Source organism: Myripristis murdjan, chromosome 13 (assembly GCF_902150065.1).
Source record: "Myripristis murdjan chromosome 13, fMyrMur1.1, whole genome shotgun sequence".
Lineage (NCBI taxonomy): Eukaryota > Metazoa > Chordata > Actinopteri > Holocentriformes > Holocentridae > Myripristis > Myripristis murdjan.
In genome coordinates this window covers 8,331,177-8,343,774 of record NC_043992.1, presented here as the reverse complement: position 1 = coordinate 8,343,774, position 12,598 = coordinate 8,331,177, and the positions used below count along the sequence as shown (strand labels likewise).

The following is a 12,598-nucleotide window of genomic DNA, read 5'->3' as shown; positions in this document are numbered from 1 at the left end:
TGCTGGATTTTATGACCCTCCGTCCCCCATGCCTCCTCCTTCACCCACTTGTATATGTAATGTGCGGTTGTTGTGGTGCTATTTTTCATTTCTGTTGCAAGACAAATTTGCCTAAAAGGGACAATAATGAGGAGCTGGCCTGTTCACTCCCTCTCCTCAGCCACATCATTGGAGTGAGGCGAGTGGTTCAGGCCAGTCAAGATAAGAGTGTTGAGGGGACTAAAAAAGAAAAAAAAAAGTGCTGCACTGTGTTAAAATCTCCATATTGGTTAAAGCGCTCTGGCTCTAGTTTTTCCAGGTGAACCCCTGTGGGCTTTATGTGTCGGTCATCCCTGACGCACTTTCCAAGGAGCTGATTGCTTTCCACGCTCGCCATGCAACAGACACACACAATACACGATTGTCCCTTTTGTTACAGGAAGATGGTGTTTGCTAATCCAGAATGTTCTGCATTTAAATCCTCCAAATCTTCCAATTGGCTCAGACACACACAAACTAAAACATGGACAGAATTTAAAAAAAAAAAAAAAAAAAAAAAAAAAAGCTCTTCTAATCATGATTTGTAGGAAGTGTGTTGTTGTAACTAAAAGATGCAAAGAGCACCGTCCCAGTGTTTTTGCATCTTTTACCTAATTTCATTTATATCATTAACAATCCTTTTTCCACTCAAATCAAAATAAAACGTGGCCCATTTAAAGGTTCCATATCATTCATTTATGTGATGTTTTTTGGTTTATATGTCCTATTGCTTAATATAATAATAATGTTTCTCAGGTTATAATAAATGCCAGCTACTTAAAATTTGAATTGAATTAGAATGAATGTGAAGACTAACTCTGAACAAGCAGAGAAACAGTGAACACTGGCCAACAGGACATTTCCAGAAAATCAACTCTCTAAATTATAACATATATATGTTTTAATTATAACATATATATATATATATATATATATATATATATATATATATATATATTTTTTTTTTTTTTTTTTTTTACTGGTTTCATGGTGAAAACAGACGCTGGTGAAGAAGAGCCACATAGTTTAGATTAATGAAATCTGGAGCCACTTAGGATTTTTTTTTCCCTCATTATTCAACCAGTCAAAACGGCCTCACTGCGAGTGGAAATCTTCTGAAATTGCCATCATTTTACAACCGTGGATTTCCTGCCAGCTTATAATTTTGTCTTTATTATTAATATTACATATAAACATCTGGAATCAAATATAGTGATCATTTTATAGCATTTAGCCCCATTGACCGCCATGTTTCCTGCTGTTTAGTAAGAGCTCAGCACTGCCCCTGATGGCCAATAGACTGCACTGCACTCTGTTTCTGTCTCTCAGCGGCCAGTGGAAGAGGGTTGGCTTTCTCTCTCTGCAGGCTGTGGTTTTCCTCAGCTGACAACATGAAAAAACTCATTCACTGTTACACTTTATTTCATTTTAGTTTTTGCTATATGCTTCTGCACGTTTGATGTAGATGTCATTTGTAATTCCAGCAGTTTCTGGTGGCACTATGTGCACTCTAACTCTGATGAGATGTGCAAACTATTCCCACGCTGGAAGTTAATCATGAGTTATGCAAATACAAAAACTAACAAATGAAATGGAGTAAAAATTATAGATAGATATTTACTAACTTAACAAATGTGCATTCCTTTTAATTTTATTTTTTGGGGTAGTTTTCTAGTAATTTTATGGTAAATTAATTTTAATTTTAGAATTATAAACATTTTCTTGTTTTTTTCTTTCTTTTTTATCCTGACTGATTTCTGTCTGCTAGTTTGTTGTTTGTCTTTTTTCTCATTTTAATTTTTATTCTTTATTTATTATTTACTTTTTACTCATTTATTGCAATTTTTTGGGGTCAATTCTTGCTAATGATCACTAAGAAAACAGTTGAATCTGCTTATGTTTCAAAGTGTTAAAAATCAGTCATAATCAGACCTTCCAGGATTTTCTGGTAATTTTATGCCTATTAATTTTAAATACACATTTATAATTATGAAGATTTTCTTTCTAGTTGGTTTTTGTCTTTTTTTCTAAATTTGAAATCAGAATTTGCTCAGGTTTCAAAGGGATAAAATTAGTCATAATCAGACCTTCCAGGAAGTCAAATCCAGTCAGCAGACAAACGGATGGCTCAATCCACACTCTTTTTTCTAATTCTTATTGTGATAGAGGAACAGCCTGAAGGTTGCTGGTTCGAATCCAGTGCCACATTGTGCTCTGGTGCGGGATGCAGCAGCCTCCCACCTGGGCGTGGGTTCAGCGGATATGGAAAATGAATGATTGAATCCAAACATGTGTGCGTGTCCTGTTCCCAGGCTTCCCAGCAACAGCGTACGGACCGGTGGCGGCGGCGGCGGTAGCAGCAGCTCGTGGCTCAGGTAGGGGGACCCGTGGAAGAGGCGGCGGCTACACGGCATACGGGCAGAACGCAGGGGCAGGTAAACGCTCTGTCGGTATTCTGTGTGGCCTGACGCTCTCTCCATGCTGTTTCTCACGTCTCTAGTCTGCCTCGCTCTTCCTCAACTCCCCACCTCACACTCACACACGCTAACACACTAACACACGCTTGACGCACACACACTCCTTGGAAGTGAAGACAGAGGGGGGATGTCAAAGTTTCCTCTCTGCCCTCACTTGGGCTGCGTTAAGGAGACGAGGTCATCGAGGTCGCAGCCATAGGTGGTAGCTGTCTGAGAGCTAATGTACCTGCCAGCTCTGTACACTGTAGATGGATTAGCATTCGCATAACGTCTAAAAGGGATCTGGATTTGTTTGAGTTTTCTGATGTTGGTCTGCTCATGTATTTCAGCGCTTAACCTTGTGTGTTGCCTGGTTTTTGTAAATGTCACATCCAAACCTAATGTTGATAAACCAAACATCACTCAGGGTTAATCCTTGTTAAAATAATGCGATGTTCAGTAAAAAGATTTCTGCTGTTTTTATACCCCAAGGAAAACCTTCTCAAACTTTTTCTGTAAGTCCAATACAGCAACTAGCAGACTCCTAGTCCCACTAAAATTGGCTTCCTCTTTGCCTGATTTCTTTTGCCTGGCTCCACTGAATCACCAGCTCGGTAGCTCAATCAATCATTCAGACTTTGTCTGCCACCACAATGATATATAGCTAAACAAACACTGGGAGAAAAACAGGCAGCAGAGCTCAGCCTAAATTGACAAATGACAATTTGGCCGAGTGTCTGAACGATGGTCCGGCCTAATTGGCAAAAAAAAAAAAGAAAAACAAGAAAATAATAGGAAAAAAATAGGCTCACAACAAGTATTATTAGAGAGATAGCCTCTTTTAACCATTAAAATTAAATTGGGATTTGATATATGGAGTGATATATTTTAATTCAAATTAAAATAAAAACATCATTGTTACCATAAATTGCTGGAAAGGCCCATAAACATCTTGGCAACTTGGAGATCATAGAAAACCCCTGTTTACCCTCTTGTTTAGATTGTTAATGCACACTGAACTCGTATTTGTATTTCCCACAGCACCTTGAAGGCAGCACAGCGGTCATTTGTTAGGCTGACTGGCTCGCAAAATGAATGCACAGCCTGTTATTGTCTGCTCGGCTTATGAAAGGTAGAATTTAGGAATACTGATGTGGAGAGTAATGTTGGCAAGCGTGGGCAAAGATAGACTCATGAGATGTGACACACACACACACACACACATACACACACTCTTTCTCACACACACAGTCATCTGTATGAATCTGGCCAGTCCAAACAGTGTGGGGCGTTTTTGTGTTGTTTTTTTCTCTGTGCTGCTCACAGGTTGACCAGCCCACCAGGAAGGCTCCCAAAGTAAATTTCCCATTCATAGACTTTTCGAAAAAAATCAGTATTTCAAGAATGTTACGGCTGGAATGCTACCAATTTTCTGTCACTCAGAGCTGCGCTAAGTGGAGGGAGTTGAGAGCGCAGAGTCAGTCCTGCCTCCAGGTTCACAGGAATTTACTTGTACCAAAACAAAAGTTAAGGCGAAAAAATGTGTCTTAGGGATGGAAATGAGGGCTAAATTTGACTCCCACAAGGCTCCTGTTGGATTACTTAGATTATATTGTCTCTGACCTGGAAATGTGGTGAAGCTGCAGACTCTCAGCTACAAGGCAGGCTGCTCTGAATGAGCTTTTCCTGTGGCCGCGGTGACGGAGGTGCCTGCACAGACTCAGAGACACTTTGAACAGAGCTGAACCGACGAGGAGGTGAAGATGTGCGCAGAGGAGAAGCTTTGTTACTGTGGCTGATACAGAAATGTAGAAAGCTAAACGCCGGACACAGCAGGAAGGTTGTAAATTGTGTGGTGCAAAGGAGACCCACAGTGAAGAATCTCACATTGCAATGAGTCATTTTGCTGTGGGGAAAAAAAAAAATCATGTAAGATTGTTTAATGTAGCTTTAAATGGATTCTGAACAAAAAAAGAAAAAGAAAAAAACATTTTAAAAAAGGTACAAGACATACATGTTATACATCCCTAAAAAAACTACAAAATCATTCTACAGTGGTCCCTCGTTAATTGCGGAGGTTACGTTCTAAAAATAGCCCGCAATAGGCAAAATCCGCGAAGTAGTCAGCTTTATTTTTTACAATTATTCTAGATGTTTTAAGGCTGTAAAACCCCTCACTACACACTTTATACACTTTTCTCAGACAGACATTAACATTTTCTCACTTTTCTCTCTTGTTTAAACACTCTCAAAGTTCAAACCTTCGTAGAAAAATAAGTAAAAAAAAAAAAAAAATCCGCGAAACTGTGAGGCCGCGAAAGGTGAACCGCGTTATAGCGAGGGACAACTGTACAACAAAAAAAAGCTTCTCCTTCTCAACTGTCGGACACACTCAGCGCCTTCCCTATCACCATGGAAACAGCTCTCTGATTGGTAGAACTTGTTTAAAGAATTGTGGGTAATGTAATACCTGCAGATACTATCGTATAACAACATCGTAGCTGATAAAACATGTACCTTGAACACTTCATACCTTATGGCCAATTATCATATTCACTATGGCAGATATGAATGGGAATTTTACTTTGCGAAGCCTCTGTGCCAGCTCTGTAGTTGGAGAGTGGGAGGAGTTCTCCATTACACACGTCATGCAGTGTGTGTGTGTGTGTGTGTGTGTGTGTGTGTGTGTTGGGCGGGCCCTCTTGCCTGGTGATGATTTAAGTGACTTATAAGTCCATAACATCATTATGTTAATGTGTCTCCATCGCCCAAGGCTCACTGTATACTTTATTTATTCAGACATTTTTTTTTAATGTTATAAATAATTAGTTCATTGTTCTGCAGTCGTTCTACTGGTCATCAGTCCCCGTTTCCTCTCGGTTGCGCTCTCTCTGTTGCATTCCCAGAATAATCGTCTTCAGCGGTTGATGTGTATCCCTCGTTTCAGACTCCTCCCGTGTTGTTTTTCATTCTTTTGCATTCTCATTAGCTGGCAGGCTGTCTGGCCCGTGGCTCATCCATAAACACTGCATAGGACCAGAGCAGTGATCTAAAACTGGGGAGGAGCTTTTTGTAAACGACATGCAGATTCAAAGAAACTTAGAACTTGAATGTACAAACTAGAATTGTGCTATAACAAGCTCAAATTCATCATAACTAAAATATCATTTTATTTAAAAACTGGTAAGCCATGTAGTTAAAATATATAAAATATATAAACTAATATTTCCATCAATATATCAGTTTAAATATGTTAAAATCTATGAGGTTTTAGGCTCTACATGAGTTTTCTGTTTACAATAATGGGGACATATTGTCACTGCTCTGTGTTTTTAATAAGAAGGTTGTAGTATATGGCAGCATTCACACTTTGCTTTGTTAGAGTGTTGTGTTATGTTGTTCCCTGGACAAGGAAAGTCCACAATATCCTCATCAGCTGCTCTGTGCTCCCTCGGGCTGCTAATCCACAACACTGGATTTTTATCTTTCCATTCACTTTCATAGTGCAAAGTTGTGGTGCCTATTTTTTTCTCTCTCTTTTTTTTTTTTTAACTGAGTTTGTTTCTTCCTGCCGCAAGGCTGCTGTGTGGAAGCTTCCTGCAGATGTAACATGCCGGATCTACTTTCCAATTCAAACAGGAAAATTGAAAAGAAAAGAGGTGGTTAATTTCCCCCAAAATGGGTACCAGGACTTTATGTCGTTTATATTGGCATAATCCATGTTGTTTGCATTCGTTCCTGTCCTAGACATGTTATTTTGGGATGTGCTATTTTGCTGCACTGTGGAAGTTAATGGAAGTTAATTGTATTTGCGGAGAGCCACAGATACAGTTTTGTGCATTGGCGGTGCAGGAGCACAGAGCAGCTCATGAGGATATTTCACCACCATGTGGAGTCATGCAACACCCAGGTCACTAAACGCCCCAGTACCCAAAGTTCATTTTTGTTTCAGCTAGAATGAAATGATATGGTGGACCACCTGTAAGTCACTTATATCATCATCAGGTGGGAGGGCACCCCACACACACTGCAAGATGTGTGTAATGCAACAGTGTTATTTGAAAATAAATATAATATTCCCAAAGACACTGGAGACGTTTGTGCTTGGGATCCCTAAAAGGCTCGAGCCGGCACTACAGACAGACCGGCTCCCATAATCAGTGTTGGGCAGTAGTGGCGTTACAAGCAGCAGCGTTACTAGTTAAACTACATTTCTCGGTAGCGTGGTCGTAACGTCGCTGTTTTCTAAATCAAACAGCTTTTAAGTAGTGAAACTATTTTACTGATCAAATGGCGCGGTAGCGTCCACGGAAGCTACATTTTCCCAGCCTTTTCTAAACCTTAAACACAGCAGAGCTTTTGCTGCGGTTTGAACTATAACTTGAAGCTGCTGGTGACGTCACCGTCGCTCACGGACCTGTAGGTGTGGCCAGCAGACGCTTTTCCATTTGACGTCGCGTACCTGTCCTACCTGTCTGCTGCAGCGGGACACGAGCACGCAGGTGACAGAGATCACAGAGGAGGGAGATGCCGATATTGAGAAACTTCTGTTGTGTTGCGTGAACAAGCACCTGTTGTAAGAAAGATCAGGATGCCTGGCCTCCGTATCCACTAATAAGGAAAAAAACGTTTCAATGCAGAGGTAGAAACTCTCTCTCTCTCAACGTGTCATTTTTTGCCAAGCTGTTACTGTTCAGAGCAAAGTTTCTTCTTTTGCTCCTGTGATTTGAACCACGTTATTGAGTTTAAACACTGTCATTTAAACATTGTCCTCCAAATGTGCCCTAATTTTAGCATGCATGCAGACACAGAATGCAAACACAGGTGTGCATACAAACATACATACAGACACACACACACACACACACACAGACACACTAACATATATACACACTTCCCCCACATTAGCATATCCACACCACCTGCTTTTTGTTATTATGTGAAGCATGTTGTGTGTTTCTGTTGCCATGGTTTGTAGCAGTAAAAGCAGAGAGAGCTCAGTTTCATCAACTATTGAACTGAACATTTTTTTGCCTGACTTTCTGTTTGACTGACAGTTTTATTGATCACTAAGATAGCAATGACTTGGAAAGAAGTTGGTCCAATGTTAAAAAAAAAAAAAAGTAGCTTTGATGTAGTTAAGCTATATTTTGTCATTATATTGTAGCTCAGCTTGCTTCATTATCTGGAGGGGCGCTTCAGTGTAGTGAAGCTTCATTTAATGCAGAGTAACTGGTAGCTTAGCTCACTACATTTTCCAAGTAGCTTGCCCAACACTGCGCGTAATACTGCATTTAATATTTTGCTATGTTTTAACAGAGCTGAATACGTTTTTCAGAGATTGTCTTACTGGTTTTACTAGCCGTCACATGTTGAGAAAATCAAGAAAAAAATCAAGCATCAAAATATGATGTAAAGATCACAGGCACTGCTTTCCCTGTTGACATAGGAAGTGAAAAATTTTGGCCTATGAGAGGGTACATAAAGCTAAAAATCACCATGCAGAACACAACCACCACTCACCTGACATCACTCTAGAAAATATAGCTGTTAGCAGAAATGAACAGATTAGTGCAGTGTGACAAAGAATGAGTTCCCTGATTGGCCTGCAAGGCATTGTGGGTATGACTTTATTATTAATTTGACAATGGTTTCTTTGTCCAAGCGCAAACACCAATCTCCACCAGTCGTTACTGCTTTTACCTTTTCAATTGGATCAACAAGATGAGTAAAAAAATAAAAATAAATAAACAGCTGCATCATCAGGGGTCATGTATGAGGACCTTTTCTGGGCTACGCCATTGTCTTTGTGCTAACCTGACCCCACAGGATAATTGTTATTTTCAAAACAGGTTTTATTTTGCTACTTTTGGCCATCACAGTTGTGTTGAAAATTCCCACTTCTCGGCCCAGATGTCCCCTGGCAGTTCTTGCAGACGACGCTTGACGTCTGACAGACTACTTTTTTGCAAATTAAGTAAAGGTCAATTAATGAACTCGACAAATTCTTTCATTCTCGCCTGCAGTTCATGAAAAGATGTTTAAAGGTTTTCCACAAGGGCATTGTGGGTCCTAAAATGTTATGGCATGTCCAGATCTGCAACATGTTCCACTTGAGTTTGAAACCACCTGATGGAGTGTTAAACTGATAAACTCGGCAGTTATAGTTAGATAAGAGTATTTAAAGGACCATCCCAGTGATTTTGAGTGTTTGGTCCATTTACTACAGTGTACCCACATTTTACATTGCAGCAAACCAGTTTGTAAATCATGTGATTTGATCTCTCAAAATGATTTTCACACATGAATTTTTGAGGGAAGCACCCACTTTATCATGTTCTGCTTCTGTGACTAACACTATCTTCATCATTCATAAACCAATTTTCCAATTCAAGTCATCAAAACACAACAGTGCTGCTGCTTTTAGGAAAATGAATGTGGAGGACTTTAGCACAGTGATGGAATACCAGCATGAAGAACGTTTGACTTCTTAGGAAGTCAATTTTCATATGACATTTTGTAGATATTACACTAAACATGCACAATCACTGGGATGGTCCTTGAACTTTTTAAAATGTTTGAGTCTACAGGCCACTAACAGCTTTTCTATTGCTAAAAGGATATTTACTTGGATAAAACTAATTATCTACTTAATGTAGTGTATGTTGATGAGTTAGCATTGCATTCATTTCAAGTCACAACTAAATACAAATGAGCTCCGACGTTTGAAAAAACTATATTGGAATTACAAGTTGGAAATTTAGGTATCATTTCAGACCTCAGTTTGGTTCAGATGACACTGGAATGTGCATAAATGACAAACAAATCACACTTTGTTGTTTACAGTAAGAACTGAAATCTCTATTGTGTGATGGTTTCAGAGTCACTGTGTCTGAAGACAGGAGTGAATGGTTACTCCAGAGATGTAGATGTGGTCTCCATCACATCACATTATTGCTGTCTGTAGTTCTTCTGGTGGCTGAAAGCTGTGTGGTGATGCTCTGTCATCCAGCTGACGAGGTCTTTCTCTTGGCCTGGGCACTCCCAGTTTAAGCCATCCCATGCCAGGGTTATGCGTTTCAAATTCTTTCTCATAAACATGCTGTATGTCCATCTCAGCAGCTCTCTATAGGTTTGTATTGCTCTTTTGCAGCACTGCACCGCATTGCAAGAGAAAAACTGCAGCATCAATGCTCAGTGTGAAAAAGGTGTCCAACCTGCAGTGGCACAAGCATACCATTTACTTTGCCTTCTGTGTCATCTTTTTCATTTAGTCATAAGTCCTCAAGAAGTCCTCAGTCAGGGCAAAGTAGCTGGATGCAACGTCTTGTAAGGAGGCCATTTTCACTGTCCAGCACATCGGGCGTAGAGGCCTCAGTGACTCTGCAGCTCTGTGCTCAAAGTCCTTGAGCCACTCAGTGCACTTTGGGGAATTTGTTATCAGGTCATGGGTAAGCACCACGAAATTGCGTCATGCTGGAATGCACCGAGAGACGTCCTGCACCACCAAATTAACGACACGTGCCACATAAAGGATGTACAGGGCACACAGCGCCTCGTCCTGCAGGCCTCGTCTTGCCCCACATACATTAGCTGCCTCATCGTCACAGTGCCCTCAGCTTTTTCTCATTGGTGGTGAGAATCAGGGCAAAAAGTGATAAAAAAAAAAAAAAAAAAAACATTTAACCCATAAAACATCTTGAACCTAAGATCATAGGTCATGCAGAGAGTTTTGAACCACCAAGGTCCATGCAAAAAGCATGAAATCCATGGAGTCAGATTTTTTTTTTTTTTTTTTTTTTTTGGAATTTACCGCAAATTCCGAGCAAATTCCAAGAAGCACTTTTGGATGAACAGTCGTTTTGTACTTTTTGGCAAAAGACATCTCCATTCACCGTTTGGCCTTCAGCGTGGCAGAGTGCAGAGATGGTTGTGTGTAGCACAAGGTATTGTAGTTAATTGAGTGTTTATGATTTTGCTACCCTAAAAACCAGAAATTTTTTTTCCATTATCTTCTTGTAAAGTTCCAAAAATTAAACAGGTTTTGAGGTTACAAAGCCATAGAGCTATCATGCACTTTAACAATCCAAAAAGTTCATCTACACCATAGGATTCTTGTTTTCATGGGCTACCTAAGTAAGTGATTTTTGTTGCTGGCTTGCCACGCTGTAGGACATAGGCAAACAGTTTGGCACAAAAGGACCTTTCACATTATCAGGCTAAACAGTAGACTGGTGGTATTGATCTGTACATTTTTACTTTGTGATACAAAAAACATTAAAGGTCAAACTCCTGTCTTAGCTTCGCTTATATAGCCTCGCCTACAGCAAATAAGGCAGCTGTCTCTCACTGTTTGATTTGTTTTCTGTGTCAGAGGGAATTCCTCCTTATCCACTGAGAGATGTACGTATGTCAGGAATCGGAAAAATGACAGAGAAGTCAATGATGCCGGCACAGATGATGTTAAATACTCTTGTCTTTAATAGTGGAATATCCCACCTCCATATCCCTCAAGCAGAGATTGGCCTTGGGATACTGTGGTCTGCAATTAAGAGTCTCGTCCTCCACTTGAAGGAGCAATTCAATCTGGATTATTTGAACAGCCAATATGCCTAACATTAAAGTGTCAAGGGTACTTTTGATTTCAGTGTCATCTTTGTTTTTCTTGAGGTTGACTTTGAGCATTAGTCGAGTATGATCTCTGAAGACAGCTGGAGACCCTAAAGCGCCGTGCAGTAGAGCTGTATACTTTGTTACTCATGCTCAGAAACACTGGCCTTACTCAAACCCTGGAGTTAAATGCAGTGATATGCAACCTCCTGCAAGACGCACACTTGAGGTGATGAAAATGTGAACCAAGGTATCATGATACACGCCAAATGCATGAAATAGGTCACACAGTGTTGAATTACAAAATCTATGAAGCCATACTACGCAATTTTGCATTTTACGATCCTCAAATGAGTGATAACTGTAATCCCGCAAGGTTACATCAGTAAAGCAGATTTCTTCCTCTGATTGTGTACTGGGTGGATGAACCTGTTTTGGAAGGGTTAATTCATTACTTCCTGTATGGAGAACATTTCCCAGCAGTAATAATACCAATACTTTTCCAATACTTCTTTGTTGCATCCCTACCTTGTGATTTAGGCTGGTAAGGTTGCTGGACTTTGACACCAAATTCTTCCCTAATGCAGCTTTAAACAGTTTGCATAGAATATTAACCTCAATATATCATTCTCAAATATGTTTTGGTAATAGCTGTGGAAAAATGAGACCATAAGGGGTGAAAATTGGTTTATTTTATGTGTAGTTTTCAATCTGTTGACTTTGTGACCTTGAGTGCAATTTGGTGCTTGTTTGTTGCATTAAAGTATTATCTTATAGGCAAGCTAACACAGACAGATCGTGTTCTGTCACAGTATTAGATGTACAGCATTAATTATTGTAGTTAAAGCAGCTGTAATCTGTTTCTGACCCTCACCTATCCTACCAGTGGCACAAAGTCCTGCCTCAACGGTTTTTAGCTGAACTGAACTTTAGAAAAGTGCAGCTACATTGCGAACATTAATGTCATCTTTCCAAGCTCTTTGCAGTGCCAATGCCACTCTCTTAGATAACTAATACTAAAACCCATTTAAATAAAATTTCTTAATTGCAGCCCTCACAAAAAGTGCTAAATTAGTGTACTAATTAAACCGTTTACTTCTTCAGTAGCCGCGGTGGCAAAACAAACATGAGTAGGTTGCAGACTTCTTGCCGTATAAGGCATTACCGTTTACTTCTTCAGTAGCCGCGGTGGCAAAGCAAACATGAGCAGGTTGCAGACTTCTTGCCGTATAATGCATTACTGCGTTAATGCATGGATTACAGCCAGCAGCTTTAAGAAAACGAATTTGACTGTGCAATTTGGTCTCAAACACTCTTGATTGGTCTCAGTACAGTTGTAACGGTATATAAATTAATCTGATGACATTCCACAGCTAAGCTGTCATGATACAAACCCTCTTCTGGGGCCGTGCAAAATTCAGAGGCATCAGTCCACTGCAGCCTTACAAGCTAAATGTTATAAGACCATGCAGAGTAAAATCAAGCATGCAAAAGAGGGCAAAATCTAAATAGTT

General features: G+C 39.9%; 1 protein-coding gene across 8 annotated transcripts in view; it reads left to right on the top strand.

Annotated features, from left to right (window-relative positions):
* The window catches only part of LOC115369625 (RNA-binding protein Musashi homolog 2), a 367,622-nt gene that overhangs the window by 312,243 nt on the left and 42,781 nt on the right, over nucleotides 1–12,598 (top strand). For 4 of the 8 annotated variants that reach the window (XM_030066268.1, XM_030066269.1, XM_030066264.1 and 1 more), the window contains exon 11: nucleotides 2,331–2,393. In XM_030066268.1, coding sequence (XP_029922128.1) covers nucleotides 2,331–2,393 — 63 coding nt within the window. Of the gene's footprint in view, nucleotides 1–2,330; nucleotides 2,454–12,598 lie in introns of all 8 variants that reach the window. The other 4 variants (XM_030066266.1, XM_030066267.1, XM_030066261.1 and 1 more) reach the window with 1 other exon arrangement.